The sequence below is a fragment of the Oculina patagonica genome, chromosome 1 (genome assembly GCF_052425735.1).
Source record: "Oculina patagonica isolate OP01 chromosome 1, crgOcupat, whole genome shotgun sequence".
Classification (NCBI taxonomy): Eukaryota; Metazoa; Cnidaria; class Anthozoa; order Scleractinia; family Oculinidae; genus Oculina; species Oculina patagonica.
The window spans coordinates 11,886,815-11,905,212 of NC_135758.1; the positions used below are offsets into that span (position 1 = coordinate 11,886,815).

The 18,398-nt window shown below is 40.3% G+C and overlaps 1 protein-coding gene across 1 annotated transcript in view; it reads right to left on the bottom strand.

Moving 5' to 3' along the window:
• Positions 1 to 13,069: 13,069 nt before the first annotated feature.
• Positions 13,070 to 18,398, bottom strand: part of LOC144636626 (uncharacterized) — a 6,182-nt gene continuing 853 nt past the window's right edge. Inside the window, exons 2-5 of the mRNA XM_078495823.1 lie at positions 17,274 to 17,345; positions 16,128 to 16,240; positions 15,371 to 15,627; positions 13,070 to 14,546 (exon numbers count right to left, since the gene is read on the bottom strand). Of these exons, the coding sequence (XP_078351949.1) occupies positions 14,113 to 14,546; positions 15,371 to 15,627; positions 16,128 to 16,240; positions 17,274 to 17,345 (876 nt within the window). The 3' untranslated portion in view covers positions 13,070 to 14,112. The remainder of the gene's footprint in view (positions 14,547 to 15,370; positions 15,628 to 16,127; positions 16,241 to 17,273; positions 17,346 to 18,398) is intronic.

Sequence of the window (18,398 nt, forward strand, 5' to 3'; positions counted from 1 at the left end):
TCACAACCACTAAAAATATTTTCAGTGCAGCCGTGACGTTCTCTGACTAGGGACTTTAAGATACCTGGACGGCTGACCTCGAGGACGGCTGACCGGAAGTAATTTTTCGCGTGTAGCCTATATTGCGCATGCCCGCTCCACGCACATTGCCGTCCAGCTCCGTCCAGCTGTTGTTGAGGACGTGACAAGTAGAGTTTTGCCGTCCACCAGTGAACGGGAGTGCTTTTTGTATGATTTCGTTTAAAAATCTTATTATTTTTTTAATTCTGTTACTTTGTTAGGTGGTCCTTTATGGTATTCTTGGTTTGGTACTGATAAAAAATTAAGAATTCAAGTTTTATTTGCGGTTGCGAATATAATTTATTTGCTGTGCCGGCTTTGCATAAACGCTGATGGCGAAGCCACGTGCGTGAAATTATGAACTTTTTTGCTTGTGTTTCTACAAAAATGTCACTTGGAATTTGTACCGTGTGAATGAAAATAGTGCTTTCTGGTCCCAGACTTTGGGCTAGAGGCGCCAAATGTTTTTCTTCGCATGTTTTGGGCTAAGGAATTATTAATCCACTAACGAAGCCGTCCTCCGTTCACACACGCCGGCTCTTAACGTTGGAAGTTCCCGTCGAGAACGTCGACATCGGCCCAGTCCTCCTCGCGAAATTCTACCCATTCTCGTCCCCATAGCCCTTTCGTTTCTCTTAGCCGGCTGGGCCTTGGCACGAGGAAACAAAGGGCTCTGGGGACACAGGATTTCCAGTCCTAGATTCTAGGACTTCCGGTCTTCATGCAGTCATGATGTTTCGAAAGAATGTATGAGAGAGTCGTTACTTTTTCGACTTCCGTTTAGGAATTCTTTGTTCCAAACAGCAATCAAAAAAATTCGAATTAATTCAAAAATCCTATGTCCCCAGAGCCCTCCGTTTTCTCGTGCCAAGCCGGCTAAGAGAAACGAAAGGGCTATGGGGACGAGAATGAATTCTACCGTCCTCGCACCGTCCTCGAGGTCAGCCGTCCAGGTATCTTAAAGTCCCTACTAACACTAGGGACTTTAAGATACCTGGACGGCTGACCTCGAGGACGGCAGAATTTCGCGAGGAGGACTGGGCCGATGTCGACGTTCTCGACGGGAACTTCCAACGTTAAGAGCCGTCGGGTGTCAACGGAGGACGGCTTCGTTAGTGGATCAATAATTCCTTAGCCCAAAACATGCGAATTGGAAGAAAAACATTTGGCGCTTCTAGCCCAAAGTCTGGGACCAGAAAGCACTATTTTCATTCACAGGGCACAAATTCCAAGTGAAGTTTTTGTAGAAACACAGGCAAGGAAGTTCATATTTCCACGCACGTGGCTTCGCCATCAGCGTTTATGCAAAGCACAGCAAATATATTCGCAACCGCAAATAAAACTTGACGTCTTAACTTTTTATCAGTACCAAACCAAGTATACCGTAAAGGACCACCTAACGATGTAACAGAATTAAAAAATAATGAGATTTTTAAACGAAATCATACAAAAAGCACTCCCGTTTACTGGTGGACGGCAAAACTCTACTTCTCACGTCCTCTACAACAGCTGGACGGAGCTGGGCGGCAATGTGCGTGGAGCGGGCATGCGCAATATAGGCTACACGCGAAAAATTACTTCCGGTCAGCCGTCCTCGAGGTCAGCCGTCCAGGTATCTTAAAGTCCCTACTCTCTGTTCCGTGTCACCGCTACTTCCCAGCTCTTCCACCCCGCCTTGTTTCTATAACCGCCGGTCGTCTGTCGGTTGGGGGGCTACCATGGGGCCTATCGGCCTTTGGGCTTCCAGCTGGGATTGACCCAGCATCGTCATTACAGCCCTAGCCGCGACACCCCAGCTAGATATGTATCGTTGTTGCAAAAAGTAGTTTTTTTTTTTTTTTTTTTTATGGAGGCAGGTTCGTTAACCCTAACCCCCCGTGGGGGGAGGGGGGTATGCTACATTTAATACTGGTTTTCAGGTTAAATCTGTTTCCAGTCTAGGTAAAGTTAATCTGTTTCAACCCGAAGATAAAACCCTTTTAATCATTTCAAACAAATTACGTTTACTGATTGAGATTTTGTTTTAATAAATTGAAATTGTTTAATATCATTGCAAACTCATAATCCTCAAGTTGAAACAGCCTACCAAGGTTGGAAACATATTTAACCAAAAAACCAATTTGACCGACAACATTCACACAAAAAGGGCCCTCTCCAGTAAACTCTGGATCCTCCATTGGTTTAGATAAGATCATGTGTCGACATATTTTAGGAAGCAAACTTCTTTAAATATTTGAGCAATGCCCCCCAAAACTTTGTAACTTCATCTTAAAACGATTTTGTATAAAATTTCACTTATATGCGGAACATTTCTGAAACATTTTGAATATTCACGTTGGTTATGAAGCTTTTAACTTCAGTGCAGTAACTATACAGTTTATTAATATCGTTGTGGCATTCTTTTATAAATTTCGATTAATTTGAGTTAGTTACGGTGAGTTTATGACGTGACGAAAAAATTAAGGGCCTCTTCACATGAGCCTGGTTTACGGAATGTCTCGGTTACCAAGACGGATTTTGACGTCTGTTCATATGGAAAATTTTAGCCCGGTTGACGGGGATAAAATTCAAGAAACGAGACCGAAATGGCGACACATAAAGTTGCATCTTTTGCGACTATCGTAGCTTTATCGACCCTTGTAACTTTACCTTTAAAGCTAATTCGCATATTTCTAACGTGGAAATAGATACAAGGCAAAATTATGCCATATTGAAGTTTCTCAAAAAATGTTGCGTCCCGGCGACTGGGCTGGAGTTTCATATGGCAAAATTTTCTTCCCGGTTGCCGATATCTCGGTTGTAGAAACCGAGATATCGGTAACCGGGCTGGCCCGCCTTCTCATATGAACACATCGAAAGTTCTACAAAAAAAATAGGAGTGAGCCGAGATCTCGGTAACTGGGCCAGCCCGGTCAACCGGGATCATATGAAGAGGCCCAAAGGAATCCAAGATGGCGGATCACAGATGACGCAAATTTCACTTTTATGACATCATCACATCATGTTGTCAACCTTGAGAAAATATTTCTGTAAAAACTATACCCTTTCTAGTTCCATTGTCGAAATCTTGATACTCTTTGAGTTACAGGCTAGACAGGGTGGAATTCAATTCCCTCGAGAAAAACAGAGTTAAAATGTGCGTGTGTATGTGTACAACATTTACAGTACCGCCTCAGAAAGAATGTACTAGTGGAAAATTCTGCCCTATTCCTACCAAAGTGTTTATTATAATGTTCTTTGATAACCTTTTTGTACAACTTGAGGTATCACGGCAAGAGCTAACTATTTGTGCACATGTGTCGTAAATGTCTCCGCTACGCTGACAGCCAGCGCTAGAGTCGACAAGAGCGCTTTAATCATCATAAATTAGAATTTCTGAAGTTTCGAAGTAACAACAGACAAAACGATGCTTATTTAAAAACCATCATGTTGTACCTTAGAGAGTTAGAAATTCGTAAGCAGACCATACTATAATTACATACATGTACTGTTAAAATGAAAATTTTCTGAATGTACAATCTTAACCAGATGTCAGACTACCTAACATCAAAAGTATTATAATTGTAAGGACAGCCGGTAACAGGCCATTGTATTATCTAAAGGTCGGGACACACTAGGCGACAAGTCGCTGCATTATGTCGCAGAAAATTTTTTTCAGTCATGGAAGTAAACATAGCAAAGGTGTCGCTATTCTTTCACAGGGAGCCCAGACAAACTGTTTGTGTATGGCCTGTGCACATTTACATTTTTATAGAGAATGTATGGAATTTACCGAATGGTTTGTAGAATTGCGTACAATGGTGCAAAACATTAACAAATTTGTGCTGAATAAAGTGTAAAGTTCCTACCTTTTGTGTAATGTCGTTCTTTTGGCTCGAAATGGCGAATTTGAGTCGATTGAAGGGTATTTTGCTTTCGCTGCTTACTATACATCTAATTATATGGAAAGTTCCATATAATTAGATGTATAGTAAGCAGCGAAAGCAAAATACCCTTCAATCGACTCAAATTCGCCATTTCGAGCCAAAAGAACGACATTACACAAAAGGTAGGAACTTAACACTTTATTCAGCACAAATTTGTTAATGTTTTGCACCATTGTACGCAATTTTACAAACCATTCGGTAAATTCCATACATTCTCTATAAAAATGTAAATGTGCACAGTCCATACACAAACAGTTTGTCTGGGTCCCCTGTGATTCTTTTCAATCCCAAATTACACGTTTCAACTGAAACCATTTTACAGAGTAAAGACGGCAGAATACTAATTCTCAAGGTCGTTATTGAAGATCTCACGTTTTTATGCACAAATGTTTACGCACCGAATGATACCCAGGCACAGATTAAATTTTTCAGTAAATTAAAAGAGCATTTGGAGCGGTTGCACAGCGAAAACAGCATTATTGTGGGAGGTGATTTCAATTGCCCTCTATCCGAGAATGACAAAGAGGGAGGCCGTGACACATCTTTCAAAAAAAATGTAATCGAAGAGTTCAAGAATTTGATTAGTCTTCTAAATTTAGGGCCGAATCGCACTAGCGGACAAATTTTGTAACAATTGGTAGATTTCATCATTAACGTGACACTTGTTACAGAAAATAAGTGCGAGTGCGTTTTTTGAGACCTAGAACTTGTCCAACATTTCAGGAAAACAAAGAAGCAGTTGTCTTATGATTGATCCGCGTTGCAGGCGCGATAGATGTTGTCAAACAATTGCAAAAACAAGTGCGAACGACTTGTTGGACAAGGGCAAATTTTGTCAAAACGGACAAATCATCAAAGGGGCCGAAGTCCTGCCTCAAGGCAGGACAATTCATGACAAGTCGCATTCCCATGCCCCTCGTAATGCCAAATAACAATACGTTGTTGATTGGCTATTATGTTTGGCCCCAAATTGCACCGAAAAACAACACGCACTCAAAAGTTGTTGGGATAGTATGCACCGTGATGTGCCTCTCACTATCATAATCCAGCCGCAAAATATTTTCGCGAGAGGCAAAGCATATTTATAAGTGAAGTGTTTCGGCCAAATGTAAGAATGAGAAATGAAAAAGTTATCTTGAGACGACTCATCATTCTACTGCATGAGAACATGCGTACTTTAAATGCGAATTGTTTTAAAGTTTTTTACCGCGTTGTGCTGTATATTTGATGTTTGCCCAAGACGGCCGTGCTGAGAAATGTACAGGGATGGCAGAAGCACGTGAAGAGCTATTGTACTAATAATTACACCTTTTGTTTTCTTCAAAATGTCTCTGACTTGTCGCGAGAATTTTGTTTTTGTAAAACATGTTATGACATTTAAAACTTGTCCGCTAGTGCGATTCGGCCTTTAGAGGATGTGTGGAGATCTTTGCATCCAAAAGAAAAAGAATTCACTTGGCGAACTCGAGATTTGAAAATAAAATGCAGACTAGACTTATGGTTGATTACAAAAGATTTTATGCAAAAATCCCTCGTGCAGAGTTGCGAGATAAAATACGCACCACACTGCGACCACTATTTAGTTACAATGGATATTCAAACCCGACTACAACACCCAAGGGGACCGGGTTTCTGGAAACTTAACAATTTACTTCTGGAAGACAATGAATATACAGATAAATTATCCGAAAACATCCCATTGTTTATTAAAAAATACAAACACGTCGAAGACAAAGGCCTTTTATGGGAAATGATAAAAATGGAAATTAGGATGTTCACAACATACTATTCAAAACAAAAGGCCAAAAAGCAGAAAAATTACGAGAAAAATCTTTCGCAAGAAGCCCAACGATTACAAAAAACAAGCGGGAATCGCACAACGCCGGAAGCAATCAAGGAGTACGATAACATCAAGAATAAATTAGATAAATTATCTTTCGACCGCACTCGGGGAGCATGTATTCGCTCAAAAGCGCGTTGGCACGAGTTTGGAGAACGAAGTTCCAAATATTGGCTGCGGTCTTATCTACGACGTAACTAAAGTTTAACTATAGTTAGTCTCAAGTTACGTGACGTCATACCTAACTATAGTTAGTGCTTTCTGTCGTCTTTGCGGTCACACCAATGCAGTTAACTATAGTTAGTTCTGATTAGGTTGTGAATAATTTGGTATTTAAATTAGTTCATGACAGCCCTTGTTGTTGACCTGCGTCCAGTTGTTCCTCTATTTTTTCTATTTTTGCACAGCATTTCGGCGTTGAAGAAAATAAAATGAAGTAAGGATGCTAGAAACCGGAGAATTCAAGCTTTATTTTTGCTAACATTGATGATATGTAATTTCTTGGCATGTTGTTTTTCTTGTTTTGACGCTTTGTTTTGCATATTATGTTCATCTCGCACGTGCGAAAAGAATTGTCGCATTCTGATTGGCTTTTCGTTTGTAAACTTAAGACTAACCCATGAACCTTGCTTGGGTATAACTATAGTTAGTGTGTATTGTTTTGGATCAGCGAGGCGTAAATTTTCTAACTATAGTTAGGGCGAACAGAGAAGCGGTCACACTACCGAAATAGCTAACTATAGTTAACGCCGTCCTAACTATAGTTAGCAGTCTAGATGTGACCGCAGCCATTTTCTCAATCTTGAGAAGAGAAACTATGAAAATAAATGTATCACCAGTTTGACCAAAGATGACGAATCCACTATAACCGACCCGGAAGAGATCCTCGAGGAGCAAAGACGTTATTATGAAAATTTGTACTCGTCACAAAATCCACACTGAAGTCGAGGATCCCAAGTTCAACTTATTTTTTGAGAACGAGAGTATTAAAAAGCTAGACGAACACCAAAAAGAATTGTGTGAGGGTTTATTAACAGAAAAGGAATGTAAAAATGCTTTAAAAAGTTTCCATAAAAACAAAACACCAGGTACAGGCGGTTTGACAGCAGAATTTTACACTTTTTTTTGGAGCACGTTGGGAAAAATTATGGTAGATAGCTTTAATTACGCATTTCGAAAAGGCGAGTTATCCATATCACAGAGACAAGGAATTTTTCGCCTAATTCCCAAGAAAGATAAAAATCTATCGTACCTAAAAAACTGGAGACCGATATCGCTTCTAAACACTGATTACAAGATCGCCACAAAAGCCTTAGCAATGCGTTTAAAAAAGGTCCTGCCAAATATTATTAATAATGCACAAACTGGATATTTACCAGGCAGATTCATTGGGGAAAATATTCGGCTCATATCGGACATTCTCCATTACACGGCAGATCAAAATTTAGAAGGTATCGCTTTGTTCATAGATTTCGAAAAGGCTTTCGACAGCTTAGAGTGGGTGTATCTAGACAAAGCCTTAGATGCCTTTAATTTCGGACTCGATTTTAAGATGTGGATTAGAACACTTTACAGCAATATCTCCAGCTGTACGATAAATAATGGTTACGCTTCCAGACCCTTCACACTCAAGAGAGGAGTTAGGCAAGGCTGTCCGTTATCCGGTCTCCTTTTCATACTGGCTGGTGAAGCATTATCTTGCGCGATAAGGTCTCGCTCTGATATAAGAGGGATCCTAGTCCGGCTAGTCGCTAACAAAGAAATCAAATTATCACAGTATGCTGATGATACAACCGCCTTCTGTAAAGACGAGGCTTCCCTTGAGAAGCTGCTCGAGGTGCTTAACTTGTTTGAGGAATGCAGTGGACTTAAACTCAATTCTTTTAAAACAGAAGCTTTATGGTTGGGGAAGAACGCGCAAAATAAGGATACGCCATTCGAGTTTTTGTGGCCACAAAGGCCAATAGTAGCTTTAAGAACCGCTTTCTCATACAAGTTTAATTTGTGCGACCAAGCAAATTTTGCAAACAAGCTAATCAAAGTTAAAAAGCTATTTAATTTATGACCACAAAGGGATTTATCCCTGTATGGAAAAATAACAATAGCTAAAACGTTAGGTTTATTAAAACTCATTTCTTCTAGCGCTTGTCTTCACACCCCACCTTATGTTATTGACGCCGTTAACAAATTGATAGCAGACTTCGTTTGGAACGGTAAGAAACCGAAAATAAAAAGAGACACGCTTATCGGAGCAAAAGAAAAAGGAGGTTTAGATTTGCCAGAATATGAAATAATTACAAAATCATTACTATGTGCCTGGGTAAAAAGAATGCAAGATGGTGCAAATGAGGATTGGATGATAATTCCGTCCTGGTATCTGAAAAATGTTGGAGGCCCTCTCATTTTCGACTGTAGCTATGATCTAATTCTTTTAGAACTAAAAAATATGCCACCTTTCTACATTGACATCTTAAAAACATGGGCAGAAGTTCATGATGTTAAATCCGCCCCTCTAGATAAACATGACATTAAGGAAGCCATTATTTGGAATAATAAAAACATAACCATAGCAGGCAAATCTGTATACTGGGAAAACTGGCACGTTGCTGGAATTCTCAGAATCAAAGATTTATTAGAAGAAGACGGCAAATTCCTCTCATATGGCAATTTTCTTAGGAAGTTTGGCCTTGCTACGCCATTTACCAACCTCTGTTCTGGTCAAACACTCACCAGTAAAAGAGCTCGGAATATTCTTATTCAAAAGAAATTTAAAGAACCTTTAGCTAGTTCTAGGCTACAAAGGTTAGGTGTAGAAGAGATGAAGATCAGCGCAATTTATAAACTACCATTTAGAATAACACGGGAAACGAAACTAAGTATATTTCAGTTTAAGATAATTCATAATATTTTACCGTGCAGAAACCTCCTATATAAAATGAACATATCGGAATCTCCCCTTTGCGAATTTTGTAACGAATTAGAAACACTGTCGCACATGCTAGCTAACTGCTCCCGTATACGCGACTTTTGGAATTCAGTCTTATTCCGGTGGAATAGTCAAAATAACAATTTTGATGAATTAGGAATAATGTACGGCTATAATCCCGGAAGTTCTGGCTCCTATATGTAAAAAAAAAAAAAAATGTAAATACAATTTTAAAGTCCATACGCGGGACGAGGTTACCCTCGGTGTCCGAGCCAGAGGCTCATGTGTAAGACGTAGGACTGATAAAGATCGAATTGGAATTTAGTAGTGTTGATTATATCTTTAATTATTATATTCTACTTAGCAAAAGACATGTCTTTCTACAAAAATATGAGCACAAATTACCTAATCTCCTTCTCTTTCTTGAGTTAGTAAAAGAAAAAATGTTTATTCAAAGATCAATCGCACATGCGAAAGGACAAAAAGAAAATTTTTTGAACTTTTTTGAACTTGACCCCAACCAATTTGGCGCCATACCGAAGTCCTCCTGCGCCGACGCTCTGGTTTCCATGCTGCACACTTGGGCACAAGCCACAGACGGAACCAGCGCTGCAGTGAGAATAATCCAACTAGACTACAGGAAGGCTTTCGACTTGATCGATCATCAAACATTAGTCAACAAAGTCTTGTCTCTTCGTATACCACGTGGTGTCGCTCGTTGGGTCTGTGATTTTTTGATGGACAGACAACAACGTGTGAAACTCTCTGCCGACTGTTTCTCAGAATGGGGAACCGTACCATCTGGCGTGCCTCAAGGCACCAAGCTTGGCCCCTGGTTATTTGTCCTTATGATAAATGATCTCAGCCCCTCTGATGTACAGACTTGGAAATACGTCGATGACACTACCCTTGCTGAAGTGGTCGCAAAGGACAGTGAAAGTAACATTCAGGAAGCTGTGGACACGGTAGCTCTCTGGTCGCGCTGCAACAAGCTCCAACTTAATGTGGACAAGTGCAAAGAGTTAACAATAGACTTTAAGAAAATCAAACAGTCTTTTGCTCCCATTTCGATTAATAGTTTAGATCTAGATTTGGTCAACAGTGTTAAGATATTAGGTGTCACCATCACCGATACGTTGCATTGGAATAACCACGTTACGGAAATCATAAAGAAGGCCAACAAAAGACTATATTTTATCAAATTACTAAAAAGAGCTTGTGTCCCAAGAAAGGTCATTCTTAACTTCTATTGTACATGCATAAGACCAGTTCTAGAGTATTGCGCGCTGGCTTTTCACCATAGCCTTCCCGCTTACCTAAGTGACGATATAGAACGTGTACAGAAACGCGCGCTATTTATTATCGATCCACAAGCATCATATCAGGATATCCTATCAAGTTGCAATCTAAGCACCCTAAAGGAACGACGTTCTATCCTGTGCAAGAAACTCTTTAATAAGATTATGCTCGATAGTAGCCACAAATTACATAAGTACATACCACAAGAAAATGTAAATATGTATAACCTCAGAAGTCAACGTCATTTTCAAGCATGTAAGGCTAGAACAAATCGTTTTAAACATAGTTTTTTTCCTTCTATGTAAAATTTTTAATATAGTTATAATAGATTTTAATAGTTGTATTTTTAATAATTTATCTCTGTAAATTTTTACGCAATTCAGTTTTTAGACTGCCATGTAAGAATATCAATAAACTATCTATCTATCTATCTATCTTATGGAAGCCTTTACTGACAATAATTTAGTTAACAATTTAGTTACACTAATTACGTGTATCGCATTGTTACCTCTGTATATTTTATTCATTTATCTTTTGTATTTTTTTTTTGTGTATTGTCAAGTGTATTGTGCTGAAAAGTAAATATTAAAAAAAAATATATATATATATGTCGCGGCGACAAGTTGCTGCAACATGTTGCCTCGTGTGACATGGTGCATTTTTGCGACAATCTTTGTCTTTGTCGACAAGTCGCTGCGACAAAATATAAATTAACCAATGAGAGAGCGTCATGTGTTTTTGTTATATTAAATTGAAAAACTAGTCACATTCCCACTCTTTAAAATTCGCTGTGTGTACAACGATCAAGCGCTTTGTCGCCGCGACTTGTTTTGAAGCAGTACACACAGAGCGACTTGTCGCTGAGACCTGTCGCCTAGTGTGTCCCGACCTTACTAGTTTTCGTAAATAGTTTGTAATAGATTTTTCGCATCTATAAGTAATCTGGACAAATATGTGAAATATTTTAGTTTCTAAATGTCAGTGTTATTGTCCCTGAAGGAACAGTTTTCAGAAAAAAATATTAGTAACTGTTAATGGCGGTTTTATTCCTCAATGTATATACTTTCACTTGGACACACACTCGAGAAACTATTAAATGTCCCATTGTATATATACCGTTGGCTTGTTGCGTCAATGTAATAAAATAAAAACAACTAATTGCAGTAATAGAACAGTGGGCGGGGTTGCGACAGCAACAACGATTGCTTTATTAATCTACTGATCACAACGAAGGATAATAAGAAACAATTGATGATTAAAAGGATCACCAGGAAGTGAGAAAGCTAAGAGCCTAATACCCAAGCTTTTGAACAAAAAAAAAAACAAACAAAACAAACTTTTCATGACTTACTTGACTTAAACCCTTTCGCTCCCCATGGAGCATAGGTCCACGGAAACCACTGCTCGCCATCGTGTTCTGTTTTGGGCTATCCTTTCAATCTGCCTCCAGGTGTAGCCTGCTTTGCTCGCCTCGTCATCTACCGTCCTCCTCCAGCTGTTTCTGGGACGGCCTCGGCTCCTCTTACCCTGTGGGTTCCATCTCAGTGCCTGCTTGGTGGTATTGCAGTTTGTTTTCCTGAGGGTGTGCCCAATCCAACCCCACTTTCGCCTTCTTATCTGGATGTTGATCCTTTCCTGCTCAGTTGTTGTCCAAAGCTCTTCATTTGTTATGACCTCTGGCCAGTGGATGCCCATGATGGATCTCAGGCATTTGTTGATAAAGGTCTGCAGTTTGGCGGAGTTCGCTTTTGTTACTCTCCACGTTTCAGAGCCGTAAAGGAGGACTGACTTTACGTTGGTATTAAATAACCGTAGTTTGGTCTTTCTGGAAATCACTTTTGATCTCCAAACAGGTGTCAAGATGGTGAATGCAGTTCTTGCCTTTCCGATCCTCACTCGTATGTCCTGATCAGATCCACCGTCCTTCCTGATGTTACTTCCAAGGTACGCAAAGTCCTCCACCTCGTCGATTTCATCCTCATCTAGTTCTATCCTATCTGCATTCTTGGTGTTAACCCTCATCACCTTCGTCTTGGATTTGCTGATCCTAAGGCCCGTCTGCATTGAGATCTTTGCCAGTCTTGTTAGCTTGGATTGCATGCTCCTGTGGTTATGTGAAAGAAGGGCAATGTCGTCGGCGAAGTCAAGATCTTCTAACCGGGTCGTGAGTGTCCACTGCATGCCATCCTGATGCTTTTCTGTCGTCCTCCGCATTATCCAGTCGATGACAAGCAGGAACAAGAAGGGCGACAGCAAGCAACCCTGGCGCACTCCAGTGAGCATCTCAAACAGTTCTGAAAGAACTCCGTTGTGGATGACTCTACAGGTGCACTTCTCATAGGTCTTCTGTATAAGAGTGATGTATTTCTCTGGGATGCCATAGTGGCGTAGCAGCTTCCACAACACTTCCCTATCAACGCTATCGAATGCCTTCTCATAGTCCACAAAGGTCGCATAAACAGGAGAGTTCCACTCTAAAGACTGTTCCAAGATGATCCTCAGGGTAGCAATTTGATCTGTGCATGACCTATCTTTCCTGAACCCAGCCTGTTCTTCTCTCAACCGTTTGTCCACCTCTACTTTCAACCTCTCCAGAATTATCCTATTCAGTACTTTTCCGGCCGTTGACAGCAGCATGATTCCTCTCCAGTTCTTACATTCCTTCAGATCTCCTTTCTTTGGAAGTTTGATTAGGTAGCCTTCTTTCCAATCATCTGGTATCTCGTTCGTTTCCCAGATCTTGCCAAACAGTTCATACAGCATTTTGGTCGAGGTGTTTAGATCTGCCTTGTTAAAGAACACAACACTCAGTGTTACCCGGCCAGGCCCGACTGGCAGAAAAACAAAGTTTAATTATAACATATCACAAAGCAGGTTTATAAAATGTTGTACTCCTGTTTATAAAATCATATAATTTATTGAGGCCCCGATAAAAGTTTAAATTAGAAATAATTCATTTAGGTTTCTAGAGAAACCCACTTTGCCTCAAGGGATAAAATGACTAAAACTTCGATGCAATGATGTTACGAACCCTTCATTTTATTGCAGCTTATTCCTGTGATTAGGTTACGGCAATGAAATGTGTTTACACATATAAGAAGAGCGGGTTAAGATTTGTATAACTGCAAACAAATTTCACGTTGTTCGTCGTTTAAACGTGACTTCGGCTATGTTTACACGGGACCTGTTCCAAACGGATCTAAAACTAGACATGCTGTTTTGCAGGTGCAGTTTTAGATCTGGACCGGACCGGTTCCATAAACAAACAATCAAGTACCACTCAGGTGTTTCCATGGAATCCTTTGGAAACGGTCCGGATAGGTCCCAAACAGTGACATGTCATCTGATGCCGATCCAGTCTGGTTAGGTTCGTAACGGTTCCGGTCCGGCCCCGTGTAGACGAAGCCTTCGTTTGTGCTTCAGATAAGCTGCAATAAAACCACAGGTTTAAATGACAGTGGTATTGTATTATTGATATAACAGCTGACAATACAGCACCCACATTCAAACACTCCAGATACAGTAAAAGCGAAAAAAAAAAAAGAGATTAAAAACGCATTCCAGTTTGTGGCTTAAAAAGTCTCGCTATCAATCAGCGGAAACTAACTCACAGAACTATCGCTTTTAAGTGCTGTCTTGTTTGCAAATTTGATCGAATGGCTCGCTTAAGAATCACCGAATAATTTGTTTTTAAAGGTTAACTGGTGTGAGAAATGTCGCCTTGATATAAGGCAAGATGATTTTGAACTAAATTAAAAAAAAAAAAACAGTTTTTCCCTTGGTGTACATAGCAATTCGAGCTAGGGCCAAGTTTGACCACACATCCTTTCTTAATTGTTTCCACTAGTACTTGCTGAGTATACTGTTTTATAAAATCAAACCCTTACTGTTGGGCTTCTTGTGATCTTGGCATGTGAAATCTTTGAGTTCATGCTAAAACATAAAATATCCCTTTACGAAGGCGGGCTGGGTGCCACAATTAAAAAAATACATTGAGCTACGAGAGTAAAGCATGAACGAAATAACTCCGGTAAAGAGTGATTTGATGTATTTTGTTCGCGCTATGTGGGCAAGCAAGCTAAAATAGATTTCGTGTCAAACTTGAAGTTCAAAAACGCCGGAGAAGAGAACTGAAACTCTTTGTCTTCCCAGCTGTGTTCTGAGGGCGAGGCAGTCCAGTGCTTCGGGCGTGATGACATGGGAGGGGTCCCATGAGGCGACATATGTTCTTTGCTGAAACCGATAACACCTTGTGGGTGGTGGTAAGGTTGGTAAATCGCCCCATGAGCTGTGGCCACGCCCATGGGGGGACGAGGTTGATTAGTTGTAATAGGACCGTAGCCTAGTGTTCCAGAGAGCAGTTTTTGTATGGGGTTTAATGGTTCCTCTTCTGTGTGAGATTCCTCCGCTGGTCGCTGTAGTATCTTGTAAACGGGTTTATCATCCTTCTCTTTCATGACTGGAGAGACGCGGTGTCCCGAGTCTTCTTGGTAATCTGAAATAACAATAAAATAAAACTTGTTTACATTTTACTAGCCTCAAGATGGGATGTTAGGCATTTGCAGGCCTACCAACAACATTTAATTCACTGAAATACACTTTGAGAGTACAATGGCTCGATCTGGAGTACACACTTTTTGGTATGACTTTTTTTACAAAAACGTTTGTGCATCAAAAAATGAGAGCGAATAGCGTTTAAAAGAACGTTTTCCAGTATTTAAACTAAATTTGCTCGGTCGGTGTAAGCGATAAAAACATTACACAGTAAGTGTAGTCCTGTTTCAAATTTGGCGGCACTTTCAAAGAGCTTATTTCTTTCAAAACCTAGCGAAAATCTAGAACGGCACATGGTTAATAATACTTAACTGTTCTCTCAAACACGACATGAAATCCCAATTTCTCAAACCCTCGATTTCTCAAATCTCTTGGTAATTCGAACCAAACGTCGTTTCACTTGGATTTGCTTCACAAACACTGCATATTTTACGCCCCGATTTCTCGACCGATATCTCGACTCGAGATACCAGTTTTGTTTCCCTTCGAGGTTTGAAAATCAGAATCTCCACAGTCATTATTTGGGTCGCCGCGGAACACTTGCGAGACTCACCAAACGAAGCCGTCACGCAACCCTTGCATGAAACCCCAAAAACGGTTCCAAGAGGCTAGCCTGCGTAGCTGGCGGGATTCACGACCGAGTGCGAGGGAATTGAGAAACAGTCGAGTTGCGCCGCTCACGCACGCGGGCTTCGCCCACGATTTTCTCGCGCCGCGCTAATCCCGCCAGCTACGCATTGCTACCAAGAGGTCTGCCCACAGTACCTTTCAAGGTCCTTGGTCTCTGTGGCGTATGATGTTGTCGCAGTGGATGATTAAGTTCGTGCTGTAGTTGAAAGCGCTCCTGTTGCTGTTTTCGTCTTCTTTCAAGGGCAGCTCGTTTCTGCTCCTGTTCTAGGCGCTGTTCTTCTTTAGCAAGCAGTTTTTGAAGCTGAACATTCCCTGGCGATTCCACCGTACTTGGTGCAGGGGTGGGGTTATTTTCCTTTTGCCGAGCCACCGATATCCACTTTCGTAGTCCCCTAGAAGGAAAATCCAGATTATATAATATGGGTTGTTAAAGGATTTGTTATATGGGCAATATAATATAATTCATGAACTGAAATGACTTTCTGTACTGTATCCTGAAAGAGGCCAGTTCAAGGCATGAACGACCACATGAATTGGATTAATTGATAGAATGAATTGATTTAACTAATTGACAATTTTGAGGAAAGAAAATATTTTTCTCTGTGTAAAAATTTTCGTGCAAGAGCCGGTAGCAACCACAAAAACAAGTTTGCAGGAAAACCGCAGGCAATCCTGAAGGGGCAAGATAGGCCCATCTTGCCTGCTCGGGTAGCTAATCATGTACCTCATCTTGCCTGCTTGCTGAGCCGGCCATATAACAAAATATCATTATTGATACAACTGTACATACTACTGACAAAAGTGTGCCTGATGCACTTTCGAATTCTCAGATGTGACATTGATAAAAGTGTGAATAAGTATGAAGATTTGATTTTTTTATTTCATTACTTACTTTACAAACGGCATCACCATGAAGAAGGCATTTGGATTAAGCCCCAGGTTCTCACGGCTCACTGTATCTTTCTTGTGCGATGGAAGATGGTTGATGTAAAACCACTGTATGTTCTGTGAAACAAACAAAATATGCATTGATCAACAAAGTACTTGTCTTTGTTTGGAACTTTAAAAAGATGGGGGCAAAATTCGTATTGAAACAAAGGATTTTACAGTGGTTGATTAGACTGGCCTGATTTTAAATTCTATTTGCTAAAATCTAGCCAATCAAATCATGTGTCCCAGAGGCACCATTTCCGTGCACACCAAACCCAGCATTGCACCCAAATTTGTTTATACATGTAGAGTCTCATTTCTTCCCACCCTCCCTCAGTCCAGGGAACAGAGAGAATAGTAGCCGGTGTAGCTGGCAGGATTAGTATTGTACAAGAAAAAATTAATCGTGGGCAAAGCCTGCGTTTGTTAGCCTGCGTAGCAGGCGTGGAAAGGGGAGGGAGGGGGAGTTGGGAAGAGGGAGAGAAAGAGGGAAAAGCCTCCCCCCTCCCCTCTTCTCCTCCCGTCCCCTCCCCTCTTCCCCTTCTTTTCCCCTCTCCCTTTCCCTCCCCTCCCCTTACGCCTGCCACGCAGGCTAGTGTTTGTGAGCGGCAAAGCCTCAATCAGCAAGCAGCACAGCCAGGGGTGTAATTTCGGATTTCAAATTGACTCCTCGCCAATTCCCTTGCAGCTTCACGGCTCTTCTCTGCCATTTGCCATAAACAAAGCATTCACACTCAGTCGCGAGAATAAACACCTTACGAGTAAAGTTGCATTGCACTGGGATGTGAAAGTTTAAGTTATGGCAGCAGTGTAAATTATTTCATACCAGAATTACACATCTACATGTACTCATAACACCTTTGAATCTCATGACAAAAAAAACAGCAGGATATCATTATTTTTGTTGTTGTTATAATAAATTATTTCTCTGCTTTTGGCAATTGTCAACCACTTATAAAAAATTATTTATCCATACATGTAGTACAATTCAATTACAATTCAGTTTTATTGCTACAGTAAGCTCCTTATGGATCAGTTATCCAGTAAATATTATACTAGAGTTTCAAAATGTAAATGAAGTATGACAATATTGAAGTTATTTTAATACCTTTATTTCTCCTCTGGTGTGTGGTTGGAACACTGTTTTCTCAGGTACACCAGGGACAATGTACAATCTTACCTGGTCAACAAAATTAACAGAAATTAAGAAATAGAAACGTCTTAAAATCTGGTAACTAAACATCACAAAAGATGCAGCAAGCCATGCAGAATTTGACTAGGGGTACACTGTAAGTCACTGTTGATAAATAAAGAGCCTTTCAGTTAAGACAAATGGATTGGTTAATTGAGTGCACAAATGACTATGTCAGTGACAAACTGAGTGTTTATTGACTGACTGACTGACTGACTGACTGACTGACTGACTGACTGACTGACTGACTGACTCACTGACTCACTGACTGACTCACTGACTCACTCACTCACTCACACACACACTGCTCACTGATGGTGTTTATTGACTGGCTGACTGACTAACTGACTCACTGACTGACTCACTGACATACATTACGAATACAGACTGGAAAGTATGAAAATAAAGGAGCATCAATCCCAGTAGAGCAAAGAACATGCTTGGTATGTAAACAAAATTGCGTAGAAGACGAAAAGCATTTTTTGATGTGTTGCCAGGGATTTACAACCATAAGACATGAATTATGTTCTCACATTTCTAAGGTTGATGTAAGGTACTGTACATATATTTAAGTGAGAACGAGAGGATTAAGTACCTACTTAGAGCTGACAATGAACATACATCAAAAGTAGTAGGTAAATATATACATTCAATGTTTCAAAAAAGGAAAGAGCTTCTTAACTTACAAGCACAATGAACATTATAATTTATTTAATTTTTACATATATTGACATTATGAATTGTATAAGAATCAAATTTTTGTTATTTCTTAAATGTATTAGTAAATGTTAAAACCTTTGTTGTAAACAGACCAATACCTCCCTTTGGAGAGTAAGGCGCAATAAAGATATACTATTACTATTATTACTATTACTGACTCACTCACTCACTCACTCACACACTGCTCACTGATGGTGTTTATTGACTGACTGACTCACTGACTGACTCACTGACTGACTGACTGACTCACTCACTCACTCACTGCTCACTGATGGATGGATGGATGGATGGATGGATGGATGGATGGATGGCCAGACGGAC